A 21,802-nucleotide genomic window follows, 5' to 3' on the forward strand; every position below is an offset into this window, starting at 1 on the left:
GGTCTGTTTAAGTGTGGTTTTGAATGTCCAAGTCCAAGTATGGAAGTGTCTGTGGAAATTTCACAGAAATGACCTCCTAACGTTTGACTACTTTTAACCTAATAATGGTACTGACTATCAATTATAAAATCGTCACAAAGGAAAATATAAAGCATTTCTAGTGGCATATCGGAGATCGAACATTGGACTTTTAAATGTTTTTGACATGTTGGTCATACGAAATATCATTCTTTGTTCTTACTAAGTATGATAATCCATCGCAGTAACTGTATACAAGCTGAGATGCTTTCATACAACACTGTGTGAAGTGTTATGACAAGAGAATGTTATGTCATTCTTTCCATTCTATGTTACTAATTCCTCCATGTTATCACATAATGTAAATCTTAATACTATAGTAATACTTCACTGATCTCTGTGGATAACTGAATGAGTCAGTGTAAGAATACTTATTATTCTTTAGAATTCTAATGTACTTGTATCAAGGTCACGTCATAAGGATTCTGCTTGAAAGAACATACTAATAAAACTTAGGGTCTGGAATAACTGTCATGATACCCTATGTAGTGTTTAAACTGTATAGAAAGAAGCTAGCATACGGTACCACTATACGGTACCGGTACATGATATAAGAAATCAATTTAACAGCACTCCACAAATAATCCTTGACAAAAACAGTGTTTAACACTACATATTACGTTCTCTTTTCACGCCTCGGCCCAAAAAGCGAAGAGAATTGTCAGTAAAATAGACAGTTTGCACAAAAGCTTTACGTGGTGCTGCAGACTTGAAATACTGACACTGAGAAGTACACCCTTGTTTGTGAGACCGAGATAGATAAATTTAAAAATAGAAAAGGAAGAAGCAGAACACCTGAACTAAATAACACTGATGTTAAGTATCTTTACAGGCCAGAAGGAAGACTGCCACTGATCTCAAGCATGAGATAAACAACCATGTACCAAATTTCAGAAAGATGTCCATGGAGTCTCAATGGTCGTGTAGAAGTTAAACAACTTCTATATCGATCTCCAAATACTGTCAAGAGATTGGGATTTCCTAAACAGTACAAAACAGGACTGTTGATGATTGGAAGAGGGAGTTATGGGCGAATGAGTCCAAGTTTGAAATATCTGATTCAAAGTGTAGGTTGTATGTCCGGCAGAAGAAGGGTACTTGCTTCAATGTATAGCACCTACCATGAAGCATAGGATAGAAAGTGTGATGGTTTGGGGGTATTTTTATGCTGAGGCGACAGGAGATGTTTGCAAAATAGATGGAATAATGGACCAGTCCAAGTACCACAAGATACTGATCCGTCTTGATATATTCAGCGGTTTGAGTGTTATTGGTAAAGGCTTATAATACCAAGAAGATAATAACCCCAAACACTCACTCAATCTATGCAGAAATAACTTGGCTAACAAAAAAAAAAAAAGCTGCTGAAATCATTCAAATGATGCATTGATTTCCACAAAGCTCCAATCTCGACCCAAATGAGCAGATCTGGGATTTGATAGATCAACAACTTCGACAACTCAAAAGTTACTTTTAACAAAACTTTATGGGAGTATTTCGTGATAACAAGAAGCCCACTTGAAGTAAAAACGTATCTCAGAACGGCTGGTATGGGTATTAATATTTTTACTAATAAAGCAGATAACAACGTTTCGACCTTCTTAGGTCATTCTCCTAATACTGTTTGGTGTTAAACAAATAACAAATATGTATAATATTCCTTCTTGAAACTAATCGAAAGAATCATGACAAACACGCAGAACTGATTAAAGTTGATCTTTTAAAGTACCCAGTATAAAAGGAGAAGACAGAAACCTCAGCTGAAGTTCCAACTGAAGAAATAACAGCGCAAGTTTATTAAAGCAGCTCTTGATCAGGTACATGGCACAATCTTCAGGTTTTCTCACCCTTTACTCTCAGTAATGACTGATTGATTGTTTTGAATTTCGCACAAGCTACACGAGAGCTATCTGTGCTAGCCGTCCCTAATTTAGCAGTGTAAGACTAGAGGGAAGGCAGCTAGTCATCACTACCCACCGCCAACTCTTGGGCTACTCTTTTAATAACTAATAGTGCGATTGACCGTCACATTATAACGCCCCCCACGGCTGGGAGGGCGAGCATGTTTGGCAAGATGGGGATGCAAACCCGCGACCCTCAGATTACGAGTCGCACGCCTTAACACGCTTGGCCATGCTGGGTCTTCTCAGTAATGATGGGTGAAAGTTTGAATCGTTAAATAACTTCTGTACATAGTATTGTATAGTAGAATATAGTCGTAATGCAGTCGTACCTAATCTTTCACTTAAATAGTGCCACCCAGCGGCGGAGCAGAATGTCTTCGGACTTATAACGCTAGAATCGGAGTTTCGATACCAGTGGTGGACTGACCACAAATAGCCCATTATGTAGCTTTGTGCTTAATTAGAAGCAAACAAACGTTCAATTAGTAGAGCTCTCCCCACAGCGGACTTACAACGCTAAAAATCGGATTTCTATACACAGTAAGCCCATTGTGTAGATTTGTGCTTAACAAACAATCAAGTAAAACATTAAGTTCCCGTTAAACAGCAGTAATCATCATAGTTCTGATTATTCCAGTACGGTGTTGTTATATGGTAGAAAGGTGGAAACGGTAAAAATAAACGTATTTTGTTTTCATGGACGTAACAACACTCGAAGCTAATCAGTGAGAGACCACAGGAAATGTATAAATACAGCATGTACCAATGCGTTTAATTGTAAACACATTTATAGACAGCTGCAGAGTTGTTGTCATGGGTTGTTCTTAAGCATAAGGCTACACAAAGAACTGTCTGTGTTCTGCCCACCACAGGTATCAAAACCCGGTTTCTAGAAGTATGAGTCTGCAGACAGCAGGTTGTGCCACTGGAGGACCTTGCTGCAGAGAACCACAGTTTCGTAAGCAGTTGGTTTGGTTTGTTTTGAATTTCGCCAAAGCTACACGAGGGTTATATGCGCTAGCCATCCCTAATTTAGCAGTGTAAGACCAGAAGAAAGGCATCTAGTCATCACCACCCATCGCCAACTCTTGGGCTACTCTTTTACCAACGAGTAGTGTGATTGACCGTCACATTATAACGCCCCCACGGGCGAGCATGTTTGGTGTGGCAGGGATTCGAACCAGCGACCGTCGGATTACGAGTAGAGTGCCTTAACCACCTGGCCATGCCGGGCCGTAAACAGTTGGAAAATATGCAAGACAAACTTAAAATACAAAGCTTTTATTTCACAGAGATCACGTGTGTATATTCGTAACAAATATATATATATATAATATTAATAAAATGATCACTGTACTTTTTTTACACGAAAACAAAAATAAGTTCGTAAAATTCAAGAGAAAGATGATATCGAAGCATCACCTCGCCAACTGTCAATACAGTTTAGTTGTAAAAAAAAAAGTTTTATATTTTAGAAAACCATATCATAAGCAACATATGTCATTTGTTTTTCATATATATATTGCGAATCCTGGTGTCTGTCCAAACGTTTTCCTATCTTTCGTTTTCGATGGGCGCTTCCCAAGCAGTGATTGAAAAGCTGTGCATGTAGAAGACATAACACAACATTCAATTTTGAAATGATGGAAGAAACTGTAACTATTTTTTTTCGCGCAATGCTGTAGTTGTAAACATAAAAAAGTTAATGAAATTGCGTCAACGACTATTAATGCTAATTTCCATAGAACAGGCCTGAATAATGTTGATGTTAAATTCTATTTCACAAACAGGATATTCTACACTAAACTGTTAGGGATTAACCATACTATTATTAACGTTATAAAATGTGACGTAACTTAAATAATAAAACTGTAGATTTACTCTATGTTATTGCTGAACATCTCTCAGAATGACTGAAATGTTCAACAATTACTTTTTATAGTAGGTAGTACAAGTAGTTCTGGCTCCGACTGAAACTAAGAGAACAACACTATTAACTTTTTTAAAGTCCATGACATAATTTAAACTGACAGATTAGCTTACCCTTTACTGTAGTACCTTTGCTTCTACCTTTATATACTGGTTAACTTCTATGTTAACATTTTTTATTATACGATCGTTTTTACTTTGGAGAAGTTTTTGAATTGAAAGCCCAGAAAAAAAGACCTCAGATGCCTTATCCCAGCCATTGGACGGAGCATCATATGTCAGTAATTTAATAAACTTGTTTTAACTAGATATCAGACATCACAAGTTAATGTCGCTTTCAAAGCCCTTGAAAGTAGGTCCTCTATCCATTACTGGCTACGAACTGTTAAAACTTTTACTACGATATGTTGAAATGCATCATCTCGAGAATTACTAATGAAGTGCAGGCCTTTATCGACCTTTTAAACACACTTACTCAACTTTTATGTACCAAATTACTCGTTGGTTACAACATGGGTGACACACAAAAAGACACAAATAACGACATTGTTACAACCAATTTCACTGTGTAAATCATCCATTTTTGTGTATTTTACAGCACGTGAAATGACAATTCCCCAGTTATTTTTTGTTTGGTCATTTCTTAATACCGAGAGGCAAAGACTCAAAATTATTCAATATACTACAATGTAAGAGCTGTATAAATATATCAGTCGATAATTTGACAATGAAGTTTCAACCTTTAAGAATAAGTCGTCTTGTGATTAATATTTGATCGTATTTATAAAAAATGTATAATTCAGATCTAATACTAAACGAAACTGATACAAACATCAGTTAAATTTTCTTTAAGTAGAACAACAAGACACAACCTGTAGATTTCAAGAGCAACACCTGTAGTCTGGTTCAAGTAATAAAGTTCAAGTTGTTTGAGGTTACAAAACTTGACACAGATCGTTTTTGCGTCAGGTAAGATTCCTGAAGTCGTGAAAACAAACATGCATCGTTAAATTGTTACATGATAAAATTAATTTCAAACTCTAAAAAGACTACATGTTTCGTGACATTCCTCGTCACCACCACCAGGAGTCGGATTTGTGTGTGTGCGTGCGCAAGTACTGTTTAATTAACTAATTACATTTATTTATTCATTTACATCAGGGTATATTAACAAGAGAAGGAAACGTAATAGAAAATACAGTTTCATCAGGTTGTCGTGTAACTTTCTCTCTGAAATGTGAGTTAATTATTTCACAAATACAATTCACAGTAGAACTAGTTGATAGGTTTGGTATTTAGAAAACTGCTTATGTTTGTGGCTGGTTTTATATTGGTCAAATGTGTTTGTTTTTGGAATTTCGCACAAAGCTACTCGAGGGCTATCTGTGCTAGCCGTCCCTAATTTTGCAGTGTAAGACTAGAGGGAAGGCAGCTAGTCATCACCACCCACCGCCAACTCTTGGGCTACTCTTTTACCAACGAATAGTGGGATTGACCGTCACATTATAACGCCCCCACGGCTGAAAAGGCGAGCATGTTTGGCGCGACTCGGGCGCGAACCCGTGACCCTCAGATTACGAGTCGCACGCCTTAACGCGCTAGGCCATGCCGGGCCTGTCAAATGTGCAAAAACCCGAAGTTCAAAATTAAGGATTATCGAAGTACTATAGGTAAATCTGAAAATAAATGAATCGGCTTTAATATAACACAGAAAACAGATCTCACGTTAAAATTATGAACCTACTGAGAGTACAAAATATAACAGTTGGAATACAAGTGGTGGAAGAAATGAAATACTGGACATATGTTGTATACGTTCTTTGTAGTGACGTTGTGTTCAAGTTCTAGATACGTAACTGAGTAAAATACATAGTAGTGCCATCTAGTAGAAACACATTAAAATAAACGTTGTATTTACTGTTAACGTATGAATAACTGTCAACAGTGATACCAGTTTGTCAACAGTAATAAAACATCGTCCAAAACATCACGTTTAAAAAACAACAGATATTAATAGTCTTAATCTATAATGAAATCTACCTAGTGAATAACGGTGACGTATGACTGCCAAAATATGTAGCTAAATGATATTTACGTCTTGTTTTGAATAAAGCAAATCTTACTGTTAAACATTTTAAAGTTTGTAAGTTAGTTTTCATTATTTTACCCGTGTACAAGAACTGTTTAATGCACTTGATGAAAAATCGTTCGGTAATCTGTTTCTTCTTATAAGCATTTAAAGCATTCATGCAAAATTAAGTTTTATTAGAACGTATACTTAGTTGTACTGACTTCCATAAACCCTCTAAGAATGTCACTTGTAAATAATCGTAGCTCACATTATGCATTTCCAAAGCAATTTCTGCGCACTCAGAATTTGCTAAAATTTTTATAATTTTAAAATGTTACGTTTTTTTTAGTGCATAAAGCAATATACGCGAGACCGATTACGAAAATAAAAGTTTGTAATGCCATCTAGTGAAAATAAAATGAATAAAACTAGAAGGGCTTTGAGTCAAGCGCATACCACCGCCATACACCGTTGGTCATATTCTGCCTTCAAAAAAAACATACCGAAATGTGTATGCATGTCCGTTATTTCAGCGGACATGGACTATATTTAGTACGACAATGATGAATAATAATTTACATATTTCCATCAAAATTTGATTTCTTTTGACAGCAAAAACAGTTTGAAAAATCGGTCACCATGTTACTATGGGGTGACTTTATTATTTTTATGCGTGACTTTGATGCTACCTTGACCCTCCAAAAACCAATGATTTCTATATCTGGTCGTAGTGTAAATATATACCAACTTTCGTTCATATCCATTCAGCTGTTTTCGAGAAATCTTACTGACAGACGCATTTACATACGTGAACGAAAACAGCCTCCGCCCATCTCAGGAGGCGGAGATAATTATTTCAGCCTTTAAAATATATCAATTAACAATTCGTTAATCAAACAGAAAATCTGAGTAAAACATACAATGGTGTCATCTAACAGAAACAAAATAAAATAAAAGTTCCATTTACTGTTATCGTACGAAGAACCGTCAAGAAGGATACGAGTTTGTGGACAACAGCAATAAAAAAAAAACAGTCCAAAACATCACGTTTAAAAAAACAGCAGACATTAATTGTCTTAATCTACAGGGTGGGCCGTAAGTCCCTACCCATCCATATATCTCATGTACCCAGTGTATCTGTGTACTGTCCTTCATTCTCGCTGCGCTCATGTACCCACGTATTTGTCACAATACGCTCTTCAAGTATAAATGGGCTTACATCGGCTATATTTCTCTGAAAAAAAAAAAAAGAAACAAATTCATAATACATGCGTAATTGAATATAACATAATAACATATGGATGGGTAGGGACTTACGGGCCACCCTGTATAATGAAATCTACCTAGTGAATTACTGTTCCATACTGCCAAGTACATTCACTCTGTGATACATATACCGGACAAGCTTCCAACTGTGACGTTTTTAATATGTTTCAACGTTCCAAATCGCGCAATTTCAACTGAAGGAAATATGATTTGCTGGGCAAATAAACGTACGTATGAGCAAATCATTTTATGAATTTTAATAAAATCAGTCCAACTTTCGTTCTTTAATTCAGTACCTAATTCCGTGAAAGTAACGCCTTTTGCAGGTTATGCGCAAGTCTGTGATGATTGGATTCTTCTGATGTCAGTCACGTTTGTTTTATGGTTGGAATGAAGCACAAAGCTGTACAATGAGCTATCTGTGCTCTGTTCACCACGGGTATCGAAACCCGGTTAATAGCGATGTGAGCACACAAGCATGCCGTTGTGCCACGGAGAGGCATGTCACTCATGAGTAAAGCTTGCTTGTTATTATTATATTATAAACACTTGGAAACTGAGAAGAAAAAACAACAGACAAACATTTGATTTAATACACGTAATCTTCTTCCTCCAATCACAGTTTCCTTAATCACATCAGTACTTTGTGATGATAATTACTAAAGTCAGAAGTACAACACTAATGAATGTATTGTTTATTTGAGACATTGTTGGATACGTTTTGTAATGACTTCCTGTAACGGTCAGGTGTTTAAGGCACTCGACTCGTAATCCGAGAGTCGCGGGTTCGAATCCCCGTCACACCAAACATGCTCGCCCTTTCAGCCGTGGGGGCATTATAATGTGACGGTCAATCCCACTATTCGTTGGTAAAAGAGTAGCCCAAGAGTTGGCGGTGGGTGGGGATGAATGTCTTCCCTCCAGTCTTACACTGCTAAATTAGGGACGGCTAGCGCAGATAGCCCTCGTGTAGCTTTGCGCGAAATTAAAAAAAAGAAACAAACAAACTTCCTATAAAAGCATTTTGTAGGTTGAGGAATAACGTGTATTACAGGTAAACTAAGCTACAGGAAAGAGGTTTGATCCCTTCAGTATAGCTTGCGCCTTGGCTTTAAAAACAGTAGAAATGTAGGCGTAGTTTTATCCTCTGGCAAATTGACTTGTGTCACGTGAAACTGACGTATTGTCACGTTATCTGTCAGTCAGTGAAGATAATGTTCATCGTTTTCTCAGCAGCCACATTATAATAAATTTTCTAGTTTATAATACGTAAACATTCCTTGTTTTTAGTATTTGGTTGCAGTTATGAATATTCATATATAAACACTGATACGTTGTTAATTTGAAACTGTAAATAAAAAGTGTAACAACTTTAAGAACTTTGTTACCAGTTCCAGAGATGATTTAATACAGACACATTTTGTTTTTATTTTAAGTAAATTCCCGAATATGTAACAGATGTGTAATAAATAAACCGTGTTTTGTTACCTCTCGTACCTCTGACTTCCGCGATCCGAGTTGTCGACAAAGAAAGCCTCCTGGTGGCTCGAGCCAAAATCCCGATTCTTTGTATTCCTGCTAAACCAGAAAGAGAAACGAGGGTCGTATATTGTAAAACAAAACTCATAACACAAACATACTTTATAAAACTGCTTTTCAATCTCCATGTCACATATATTTAAACAAGTATGATTCATTGTACCAGAATTACGTTAACACAGTTTCCGTGGTACAAAGCACCAGTGGAATTTGAACTTTGGTTCAACACCTATCTTCCTTCCACGTCAACATGCTACACGACTAAGATTTTGAACTGTTGTTTACAGGAGAGTTTACTGCTTACGCGGTTTTTTTTTAATCTTTTACACGTCAAAAAACAGCTCGTTGATTTGAATAATTTTGGAAACATTACAGGTGATCCAATTTGTTCAAGAGTTTTGGAAACCACAGGTACTAACAACCCAGTTTGTTACAGAGTGTTGGAACCTCGACGGGTAACCCACTTTGTAACAGAAAAGCTGTTTGTCACATTTTTAACGCTTTTTCCCCATGTTGTATCACAAAGTTTACACACATTTTTTAAACACATTCCTTCACCCAAGCACGTCGCTCAGCAAAAGTATCAATGCCTCTAACAAAGAAAAAAAAATCGAGATTCGACCTCTGCGGGTATAGGGGTGCAGTTAGCCCACTTGCACATTCGCGTGTTGTTGTTCTTTTTTGTCCAGTGTGGGGCCCGGCATGGCCAAGTGGGTTAAGGCGTTCGACTCGTAATCCGAGGGTCGCGGGTTCAAATGCCGGTCGCACCAAAACATGATCGTCCTTTCAGCCGTGGGGGCGTTATAATGTGACAGTCAATCCCACTATTCGTTGGTAAAAGAGTAGCTCAAGAGTTGGCGGTGGGTGGTGATGACTAGCTGTCTTTCCTCTAGTCTCACCCTACTAAATTAGGGACGGCTAGCGCAGGTAGCCCTCGAGTAGCTTTGTGCGAAATTCAAATCAAACAAACAAACAATTTGTCTAATGTAAAACTTATAGTTGAGCTACAAAAAACAACAACTAAAACTTACCAGACACATTCCACTCATGGTTATATATAAACACTGAAATTATCAGAGTAAAAAAATGAAACGAAATAATCAAATGAAACAAATCCCCCACAAAAAACAAAAACAACTGAAATATTTAAAACAAACGATGTCAGAGTCTTGTACCGGCTTCTCAAAATATCGCCACATAGTTCTTATAAACCACATTGTTTGTTTCAGAATTTTGCGCAAAGCTACACGAGGCCTATCTGCGATAGCCATCCTTAATCTGTTAACTGCCAAGTATTTCAGCTGCTACAATACAACTCTAATGCTTCTTCATTTTGTAACTCTTTCGTGACGCCATTTTGGATCGAAAGTGAAACAATTTGTAAGTAGGTCAAATGCATGTATGGTACTGACATCTAGCGTTGAAGTTAGGTATTACTGAGAACGAATTAACTCGTCCGTGGCACTGTGTTACCTATCGGCTTGGACGAGTTATCTCGTCTACGGCACTGAACAGGTTAATACAACAGTGTAAGACATGAGGAAAGGCGGCTAGTCATCACTACCCACCGCCAACTCTTGGGCTACTCGTTACCAACGAAAAGAGTCGGTCGTCACATTATAACGCCTCCACGGCTGAAAGAGCAAGCATGTTTGGTGTGAAGGGGATTCGAACCTGCGACCCTCAGATTACGAGTTGAACGGCTTAACTGCCTGGCCATGTCAGGCCTAAACCATATTGAACAGTTAGGTCCATTTTTAGTCTATTAGTCTACAAAAAGGTTTTTTTTTTCTACACTCATCAGCCTTTCTTGGGTTAAGGGCCGAAAACACCGTTAGCAGAGAAGAAAGCTAAATGATGACCTAGAACAGAATGTTCATGGAAACATTTTGTAGTTCAACCATAACTCATAACTAACACTATTTATTCTTCGATGTATAACTTAAAGAGTATTGGTATTGAGGCAACTGTGAAACGGGCGGCACCTGCCTACTACAGAAACACTTGTTGAAATGTATTGGTTACTTGTTTTGCTTGTAAAGTACGGGATGTGGGAAGCCCAAGACGTAGCAGCTGTATCCCTCTAGTTTATCATTTCACAACTGGGGAAGGTTTATGTATAAGCAGACTGGGAAAATTCTGAAAAAAAATACACAAGCAAAGAAATCGTTACAACTGTATGAAACAAACCAAAGCACAATTAAAACAAATAAAATGCCAACAATACAATAACACGTTATTACATTAAATCAACCACTGCTTTTTATTTTAAAGTTTCTCGCGACAGGGTGTCACTTTTTAAAGAAATTAAACAGCCAATAATCCCACAAATCCTGATTAGTTTATTTACAGTTCAGTTTTCACAACCATCAAGGACATCACTACATATACAAGGACAAATATTGTACTAAACTTTCCTGGTGTTAGCAGTCGTTTACTTTCACATAAGATCAGTCAGCTTCTGTAATCAAATACGTTATTGTATAAATATTGTGTGATTGATGGCAGAAAGTGTCACTCGTTTTACTTCTGTTATATGAATCGTAATTCTTAATTTGAAGACACGTTTTTTGTTGTTTTTTAATACGAACCAGTAGTTCAGTAATTACGAACAGTTAGAGTCTCTTCTCATAAACTTACCGTTCTGTGTGATACCGTCATTGTCTTGTAGCGACAGATGCTCTGCTAATTCTGACAAACCGCCTTCGCTGTTAGGTCTAGAAGTTCGTGCAGCTTTAGAAAATCGACGACGAATTGTTTTCATCACTGTGCACAATAAAACTCACTTAACGGCATTAGCACGCACTTCCAACAGGTGGTATAAGGAAACTATTATAACAACACTTTCTCGAGGTTTACAATCCAGATGAAAATATAAATAAAGGCACTTCGTTGGACCAGTAGAAGGAATCATCGCATGGTCTGCTTACCTGCTCTAAAAAAGAATGAGAAAAGAAGAATATATTAAGTTCGAGGTGTTTAATTATGTGTAACTTACATGACTAGTTAAGTATTGTAGTCATTCTTAAGCACATGGTTATGTAACTGCGCAGGTCATTTAAATTCTTGATGAAACAAATATCTTACAAGGATAGCAAAACTTTATTGATATTTGTATACCTTGTCGAATTTATCGCAGAACTACTCGAGAGCTATCTGCTCTAACCGTCCTTCATTTTTTTTGTCATTTAACAATAACGAGTGGCGAGCCTGGAACCTAGGATCCACACTGTGGCACGCTAAACTCTGAAATGCGATCGGCCTGAACTTAACTACAAGAATTCAATGACAAAAGGCTTTGACGACGACATTTCGGAAGGCACCTAGTCATCACTACCTATCACCGACTCTTGGGCTTCTTTTTTACCAACGAATAGTGGGATTGATTGTCACACTATAACGCTCCATGGGTGAAAGGACGAACATGTTTGGTGTGACGGAAGTTCGAGCCCGCGACTCTCAGAATACACGTCGAATGCCCTAACTATCTGGCCATGCTGAGCCTGGTTCTGTTACACAATTACGATGATCCATGTTGAATTACCGGGTTTTACACTTAAACTTGAGATTATTAAAAGTGATTGTTTGTTTGTTTTGGAATTTCGCACAAAGCTACTCGAGGGCTATCTGTGCTAGCCGTCCCTAATTTTTTGCAGTGTAAGACTAGAGGGAAGGCAGCTAGTCATCACCACCCACCGCCAACTCTTGGGCTACTCTTTTACCAACGAATAGTGGGATTGACCGTCACATTATAACGCCCCCACGGCTGGGAGGGTGAACATGTTTGGCGCGACGCGGGCGCGAACCCGCGCCCCTCGGATTACGAGTCGCACGCCTTACGCGCTAGGCCATGCCAGGCCCCTATTAGAAGTGAAAAAACAAATTGTTCGTGCATTTAATGAGTGCAGAGGCCCGGCACGACCAGATGTTATGGCGCTCGACTCGTAACCTGAGGGTCGCGGGTTCGAAATACCGTGACACCAAACATGTTCGCCCTTTCAGCCGTGGGGGCGTTATAATATGACGATCAATCCCACTATTCGTTGGTAAAAGAGTAGCCCAAGAATTGGCAGTGGGTGGTGATGACTAGCTGCCTTGCAGCTAGTCTTACACTGCTAAATTAGGGACAGCTAGTGCAAATAGCCTTCGTGTAGCTTTGCGCCAGATTAAAAAAGAAACAATAATGAGTGGATATTTTTGCTTAATTAAAAAAAGAAATTCATCGCGTGTACTTAATAAACCAATTATTTTAATCAGATCAAAAGACTAGACATTAAACACTTCGCATATTTTTTTTAGATAAACTAACTGCACTTACTTTGCCCACGGTGGGTATCGAAACTGGATTTGTAGCGTTAAATGCTCACTGACATACTGTTAAGCCACTAAGGGACCCTTGTACAAATATGTCTGTAATAACCTTCAAATTACCGACTTGCAATAATCGAAGGTAAAAATGAAACTCCATATAACACAAACTAGTTTCATTGGTTAATATTTACTCCGCGATCCCTTGGATATCGGTACTGTTTTAAATCGACATGTTTTCAATGAGTTTGTACAGATATTCCCGAGTGACAGACTCTCATCCTTCTTGTATTTCAAAAAGTTCATATTTCGCGTCTGGCTTCTGATCTTTCGTTAACAGGTTTAACTCAGCCCCTAAATTTTCAATCAAATTGATATCAGGTGACTTACCTACCTATTCCATAAAATCAATTCTCTTATACCTAAGATATATTTCAACGACTCCAAAATTGCATTGAAACTTGTTTGATCATTTTGTAGGCTAAATGGAATAAGATATAAGAAACTACAGCACGTGCATAACACGTTTTATGAGAAAATGTAACTAAAGTCATGAAAAGTTCTGATATTTACAAAAGCCAGTGTTAAAGTTTGGATTTGAGATCATATTTGAACAGATCTCGTCGAGTTCGTTCTAACAACATAGTTTTCAATATTTTTCTGTTATCTACCAAACGGTGTAACAAATAAACATCATTTTCTGGTGGAACCACTTTTCTATCCAATCACCGTGATACAACGTTTGTATATGGTTGTTAGAGCGCTGTTGATGCTAACAGTAAATTAGTTTTTGATGCGCGATGCAGGTTAAATCTTGAATTTTGTTTCCACTTTTGAAATACATTAATATTAGGGATTAGAAGGTAAGACTGAGTGTGTGGGCCTCGGTGCTCAACACAAAGGTTTTGAAGCAGTAAAATACGCCAGTTTTATTCGGAAATACTTCTGTTTGCTACCAAATACACGCCGAGAACTGACTCTGATCTGGTTTGAATTTCGCGCAAGGCTACACGAGGGCTATCTGCGCTAGCCGTCCCTAATTTAGCAGTGTAGGACTAGAGGGAAGGCAGCTAGTCATCACCACTCACCATCAACTCTTAGGCTACTCTTTTACCAACAAATAGTGGGATTGACCGTAACATTATAACACCCTCACGGCTGAAAGGGTGAGCATTTTTGGTGTGACGGGGATTCGAACTCGCGACTCTAAGATTAGAGTCGAGTGCCTTAACCATCTAGCCATGCCGGGCCAACTGGCTCAGGGGAAAAAAAAAAAAAACGTTAAACAAAAATAAGGAAACCCCTGGGTTAAATTGAAAACGTGGCCATATTAAATTTGACAATTTCCAAAGTTCAGTGGTACGCAAAATGGTTCTAGCAACTCGAACGTCATCGTGGAATAAAGCGTTTAGAGAAAAGGAAAACAAAAGTAGTAGGCAGGACTTCAACTTCGGACAAGGGGCAACGTTATAACATACAACAGAGGTCACGAGTTAAACAACAGAGCTTACGATTAAAATCGCGAAACACTTTAAAAATAAAAAAGTATTTATTTAATACAATTTATCTATTAATACCAAGCACATGCGCGGGAATTTTTCTGTACTTCTTACAAGTACACAACATTCAAGAATCAAACCAACGTATCCTCGAAGACGAAAGTTCTCGTGACGAGAACAATTCCGACATATAACAATATTTATTAAAATGCACTGATGATAACCAGAGAGGAGTCACGTACAAGGAATAATTGTAACTAAATGGTTGTTTTATTATTAGTACAATACATTATTACAGCAAAAAACAAAAGTTAATAATACAATTCACTATTATTTTCGTTAACTTAAATCAGAGCTTCAAATCATGTTTATATATTGTCATAAATTGATCGAGGTACGATTGTTAAATATTTTTTAGAAATATATGCATTACAACTCATAAATGCGCCTAGTAGTTTGACTACTGCTTTACCTTCCCAGTTTCCCTATAATTCCATACAATTTTAATAATAATAGTATTTGGGGTCAGACCAAAATGTAGTGAGTACTCCTGTAATTTTTTGTTTCCTTCACGCATCGTTTCATCCGGCAAGGCCAGGTGGATTAAAGCGTTCGGCTCGTAATTTGAGGGTCGCGGGATCGAATCCCCGTCGTACCAAACATGCTCGCCCTTTCAGCCGTGGGGGCGTTATAATGTGGCAGTCAATCCTACTATTTGTTGGTAAAAGAGTAGCCCAAGAGTTAGCGGTGGGTGGTGATGACTAGCTAACTTCCCTCTAGTCTTGCACTACTAAATTAGGGACGGGTAGCGCAGATAGCTCTCGTGTAGTTTTGCGCGAAATTTAAAAACAAAACAGGCATCGTTTCGCATATGTTTGTTGCACATTTAGGAAGATGAATTTCTGTGCAACAGGAATTGTTCCTGAGGAAATATAATGAATCAGCCGTTTGAAATATTTAAGGTAGAGACATATTTAGATATCGTATCTACCTCATCAAAAATCAGGGAACTGCAGTATTACCCCTTATTTATGGCTAAGAGTTTGAATGTAGATATCGGTGGGAGTTAGCCCCAGTGGATCAGCAGTAACTCTGAAGATTTATAACGCTTAAAATCGAATTTCAACAACCATGCAGGCAAAGCACAGATATTCCATTGTGTAATTTTGTACTTAAAAGCAAACAAACAAACTCTATTCGTTTATTATTGTGGATTATCTAACAATAAGGGTTTGCTTGTTTTGTTTTTGAATTTCACGTGAAGCTACATAAAGGTTATCTGTGCTAGCCGTCCCTAATTTAGCAATGCAAGACTAAAGGAAAAGTAGCTAGTCATCACCACCCACCGCCAACTCTTGAGCTACTCTTTTACCAACGAATAGTGGGATTTACCGTCACATTATAACGCCTCCAGGGCTGGTAGGGCGAGCATGTTTGGTGCGACCGGGATTCAAACTCGCGACCCTCGGATTACGAGTCGAACGCCTTAACCCACCTGGCCATGCCGGGCCGACTATAAGTGATTAAGGATGGCCTTATAATGTTCAACATGGTCCATATTCTTTGATTGGTTTAGCCACGGAGAGTGACAATACTCTGATCTTCAATTCATTATTATGTAATTTGGGCAGAAGCCTCATCTTCTATGAAAATACTTATTTATCTGGTAATCTGTTCGTTAGTTATTTGGTTTGGTGTTTTATGGCACAAAGCAACTAGGCTATCTGCGCCAAACATCCAATAAAAAGTTAAAATTAAAGTAAAATTATTAAAACTCATAAAAGGAAATTATGGTAAAACAAAACAAAGTTTAAAAAACATAATTAGCATTAAAACCAATTTTTACATCTAGTGTACAACAGTAAGAAAACCTACAGTAATACAAGTTGTAAAGGACCTTCTGTAGCATAATTATAATTATCATAACTCACCAGGAAGACTGACAGATAAGTTCAAAAACCACCGTTAGTCAACTGAAATTGGCCTTTCCAGTCCTGGTTCCGAGTTATTTAACGTTATAGCAATTTTCTAATTTCAAATCGAACCAGATGTACTTTAATTCTTAAAACGGAATTACATTTAAAAAGGTCCAATGTATAAATTAAAAAAAAACACCTTAAATGGCATTAGAAAGATTAATAGCCTTTAAAAAAAACTAAAAACATTTCCAAAGTGGACAGTGTCACCATCACCAATAACAATGCCTAACGTTATAGATAAACCTTGGGACAGAACATGATTAAAATTGTGCTGTTGTTGTGGGTCATAACGACGACAAGACAGTAAAATGTGGCTTATTGTGACCTGAGTGTTACACAGACAACACATTGGTGTATCAGTTCCAGATTAAAAAAAAAAAGAAGAGTTAAAAACTGTGACCAATGCGTAGTCTAGTTAACAAGATGGCCAAAGTCCAATAGAGGGTTTTATTTGGAAAAGCTTGTTTTCACGTTGCTCGTTCCAAGTCGGCTGCCAACTGGCACGGAGCCGAGCCTTGAAAACAGGACCATAGTCCATGTATGGAACAGGTATAGCAGTGATAGTGCCAGACCAGATAGACTTAGCTGCGGTGTCGGCGAGCTCGTTCTTGCGAATACCAACGTGGCCCAGTGTTCAGAAAAACTGGATAGAAGTAGATATCAAAGAGGAATGGGCCAGTCGGTTTTGAATATCCGTGAGAACAGGGTGTGAATTAACCTGAAGCAATTCCAGGGCCAGTAGAGAAATAAGCGAGTCAGTATAAATAGTGCAGTTTGAGTACTACTTACCTTCAATGTGATCCAGGGCAAGAGAAATGGCATACAGTTCACCAGTGATCACAGAAGCTGTAAAAGGGATTCTGCAAACAACCATTGAACCACAACAAACCATGGCGGAGCCCACACGGTCACCTGATTTTTGAACCATCTGTATAAATAGGAATGGAAGGATGGTTTGAAAGATATTCAGGAAATAACAGACAATATTTCCAATCGGGAGGATCTGCTTTTCTCATATAACTTAAAAATAGGTCACATGTGGGTACTGTAAAAAGCCATGGTGGGATGGGCTGACCAGTGGATACAGTAATGTTATTCAAGGACAAACCCAATTCATCCAACTGCATCTGGATACGAAGGCCAAAAAGAGCAATGAGAAATGGTCTGTTCTGAAAAAGTATGGCCCACTGAGAAAGAAAAACACAACCCCAGGTGGGGTGCTTTGGTCAGGAAAGAAGTTTCGAAGCATGTAGTAAAAACTGTTGCATACTGCAGAGGTGCAAAGAAGGTTCATGAGACTCTATGTATAAGCTCTGAACTGGGAAAGTGCAGAAAGTCTCGGTGCAGAGCCAAAGTCCTTGACGATGAATGGGGTCCAGTATCTATAAGGACGAGGTCCTAACAGAGCCATAAACAAGTGATCCATAATCGAGTTTCCATCGAATAAGAGCATGATATATCCTTTAGCATAGAACATAGATCCACTTCCCAGATGGTGGAAGAGAGAACATGGAGGATGTTAAGTGCTCTTGTACATTTTACCCGTAACTGTTTGATGTATGGTATAAAGGTCAGCTTATGGTCAAAGGTAAGCCCCAAGAACTTTGTCTCAGAGACAAAAGGCAGCACAACTTCACCAATACAGAGTTCAGGATCAGGGTGAATTTCCCGTTGGTGGCAAAAGTACATGCAAACGTTTTAGAGAGAGAAAAATTAATGCCATTTGCTGTGGCTCACTTCAGTCAACGATTGAGGGCAGTCTGTAGCTGCCGCTCAATATACCTCACGTTCAACAGCTGACATGAGATGTGAAAGTTGTCAACATAGAGCCCGTTTGCAACAGTAGGAGGGAGTTGTTCAGTGACGGCATTACTCTTTATACTGAAAAGTGTGACACTCAAGACACATCCCTGAGGGATTCCAAGTTCCTGTAGAAAAGAACGGGAAAGTGTCAAATCCACACGAACTTGGAATCACCTGTCCATTAAAGATTTTTAATAAAAATGGACAAATGGCCACGTAACCAGCATATATGGAGGTCTCGCAAAATGCCATACCTCCATGTTGTATCATAAGCCTTCTCAATGTCAAAGAATATTGATACAATATGTCGTCGTTTGAAAAAGGCTTCTCTGATTGACGTTTCAAGTCGAATCAGGTGGTACATGTTAGACTGCTGTCGTCAGAACCCACATTGGGTAAGCGAGAGGAGATTGTTTGATTCGAGGAACCAAACAAGACCAGCATTAACCATCCTCTCTAAGGTCTTACAGAGACAGCTCGTCAAACCAACTGGATGGTAGTTTGAAGGAATCTTGGGATTCTTCCCATGCTTAGATAAAGAAAGGACTATAGCGTGGTGACAGGCATCATGAAAGGTATTCTCCTGCCAGATCCAGTTAAAAACAATCAGAAAATAGCAAGAAAAGCAGGAGATAGATGGTGCAGCTTTTCACAGTATACATCATTAGGTCCGATTAATGTACTACCAGACCGATGAAGGGCCAGTTTGAATTCCACCAGTGTAAAGGGACGATTATAGTCATAGAGACAATCTGCTCGAAAGGAAAGAGGTGATCACTCTGCCTGAGTCTTGATGGCTAAGAAAGTGGAGGAAGAAGCAGAAGTGCTAGACAACCTGGCAAAGCTTTCCACCTAGAGTATTGGCGATGCTCTGGGTATCAGCTACTTCCTGATCACCAGAGATCAAGATTTAGAGGGGAACAGAATTATATTGCCCTCTGACCTTTCGAATCTTGTCCCATATGACTTTAAAACACGTGGTAGAAGATATGCTGGTTGTGAACTTATTCCAAGATTCCTTCTGGCTTTGACATCTTACCCATCGATCATGTGCACAGGCCTGCTAGAAAGTAATGCAGTACAAGGGTGTGGAATACCTACTAAAAGCATCTCAGGCCCGTTTTTGAGCCTTCCGTGCCATGTGGCAGGCAGGATTCTACCACGGATAAGGATATTGTAGAAAACGTGTCGAGGTTTTAGGAATATATTGAGCAGCTGCTTGTATAATACAGTCGGTTACTGCTGCTATACAGTCGTCTTTGATGCTTTACAGACGATGGCAGGATCACGTTCTGCAAGAGCAGTGAAAAAGAGCCAGTTTGCTTGATCCAGCTTCCACCAGAGCACGCGGGACGGGTGTCATCGACTATGTCTAGTATCTCTCAAAATTATAGGATAATTATCACAACCTCATGGATTTTTGTCAATCCTCCATGAAAATTGAGAGAATAGTAAAGGGGAGCAAACTGAGAGATTGACAACAGGAAAGGACTGACCAAGTGCATGAAAATCAGCAGGAGAACCAGTAATGAAAAGAAAAAGGTCGTGAACAGAGAGCATACAACCAACGGAGCGGCCCCTCCCATAAATATCAGCAATTCCCCAGATGGGATGATGTCCATTAAAGTCCCCCAGCATTAAAAAGGGAGACGGCAACTGTTCAATGAGAGCTTCAAGGTCTGATTGATCACAGGTCTCTCCAGGCGACGACAGGTAGAGAGAACAAACAGTGATGGCATGACCCAAGGAAACACGGATGGCTACGGCCTCCAAGGGTGTGTCGAGTGGCAAAGACAGGATGGGAACATACTGACCAACCAACAGTGCCACCCCTCCATGCACTCGTCCATTACACAGCCTGTCATTTCTGTACAAAGAAAACTGCCGAAAGGTAACTGTATTGGCAAGTTTCAGAAATGTTTCCTGAAAGAAAAGACATACAGGATGGTAGGAAGCAATCAGTGTTTTGATGTCATTTAGATTAGAACGTAAACCTCGACAGTTCCATGGTATCAAGGTGAGCATTTTTATTCACGTGTAGGCGAAGTGGGTGGAGAACCCTTCTGTTTACGACGTCTTTATTTTACTGTCTTTATTCAACGGAGGTCTACCGACCTCCATGGATCCTGTCCTGGGTCGATTGGGTTGGTCTTTGCTGTTAGAAAAGGATTCCAGTGACTGAGGACGTGAACAAACGATCGTTTTGCATCTTGGGATTTGCTGGAATGTATGTTAGGGACAGAGATGGATGTTGAAGTTTATTCATCAACTTTTTTGAACATGGAGGTCAAGAGACTTTTCATTTGGTTTGAGAACGATTCTTTTGGAGGCACAGAGTAATCCGTCTGCACTTCCACTGTAGTAGTAGAATGAAGTGCAGCAGCATATGCCTGAGATGAAGTGGTGGACAGCAACTTTGGAGCTTTAGGGTAAGCAATGTTGTGAATCGTTTTCAAATGCTGCACCTCTCTTTCTTCCCATCATTCAGGGCAAGAACGAAAGTAGGACAGGTGAGAGTCATTGCAACTGATGCAATGAGAGTCCATTTCACACTCATAGTCATTGTGGTCCTTGCCATTACAAAAAAGCACACGGTCAAGGAACCACAACACGACGACTTCGAGTGACCAAACTGCTGACACTGGAAACATCTGAGATGGATTGGAATGTATGGCCGTACTCTGCAATTAAGATAACCTGCCTTGATGGTGGCAGGTGGACGTGGTGATGTAAATATCAGAATCAGGGCATTGGTTGGCATTATAATTCCATCTTTACGTGTGGAGATATGTCTCACTGCAGAAACTCCTTGGGTGAAGAAACCAGCGAGAATCTCTGACTCGGGGATGTTCTTCAAATCCATCTCCACTACATCTCCTCGTGATGAATTCAAAGTAACATGAGGTGTAACATCAATAGGCATATCTCCAATCACCTCTGAATGCAAGAGGAGTTCACTGTGTCGAGATGTTAATGTTTCCACCAATATGTCACTAGAGCGAAGCTTCTTTACTGACTTTGGTGAGCCAGCAAGTCCCTTCTGAATAAAAAAGGGAGACATCTGCCATAAAGGTTTATCTGAAGGAGAATGTAATATAAGAAAATGAGGTACGTGTGTTACAGATGTTGAAGATTGCTGCTCAGAATCTTCAAGATGTGGTCGTTTACCAATGGACTGTTTTTTCAGTATTTTATTTAAATGTTTATTTGGAGGATCCATAATAAAAAAGGAATATTTAGGCGCCCACTGACCCTACCCACCATGGAGCCCTACGAGGGGACGCACAACAATGCTAAACAAGGACATTGCAGCATCGCCAGGGTTTCGTGAGCACTATACCCAAACACCAGAATCAGATACAATGTCCCCAACACCTGTTGAGAACATCCAACACTGGTACTTGGTTGGCCCTAGCCCAAGCGGAC

The 21,802-nt window shown here is 39.0% G+C and overlaps 1 protein-coding gene across 6 annotated transcripts in view; it reads right to left on the reverse strand.

The window, feature by feature from the left end:
* Positions 1-21,802, reverse strand: part of LOC143251057 (cyclin-dependent kinase 17-like) — a 127,587-nt gene that overhangs the window by 86,568 nt on the left and 19,217 nt on the right. For 2 of the 6 annotated variants that reach the window (XM_076502390.1, XM_076502391.1), the window contains exons 2-3: positions 11,428-11,722; positions 8,737-8,826 (exon numbers count right to left, since the gene is read on the reverse strand). In XM_076502390.1, coding sequence (XP_076358505.1) covers positions 8,737-8,826; positions 11,428-11,551 — 214 coding nt within the window. In that variant the 5' untranslated portion in view covers positions 11,552-11,722. The remainder of the gene's footprint in view (positions 1-8,736; positions 8,827-11,427; positions 11,723-21,802) is intronic. The other 4 variants (XM_076502396.1, XM_076502392.1, XM_076502393.1 and 1 more) reach the window with 4 other exon arrangements.

The sequence above is a fragment of the Tachypleus tridentatus genome, chromosome 5 (genome assembly GCF_004210375.1).
Source record: "Tachypleus tridentatus isolate NWPU-2018 chromosome 5, ASM421037v1, whole genome shotgun sequence".
In the NCBI taxonomy this organism is placed as follows: domain Eukaryota; kingdom Metazoa; phylum Arthropoda; class Merostomata; order Xiphosura; family Limulidae; genus Tachypleus; species Tachypleus tridentatus.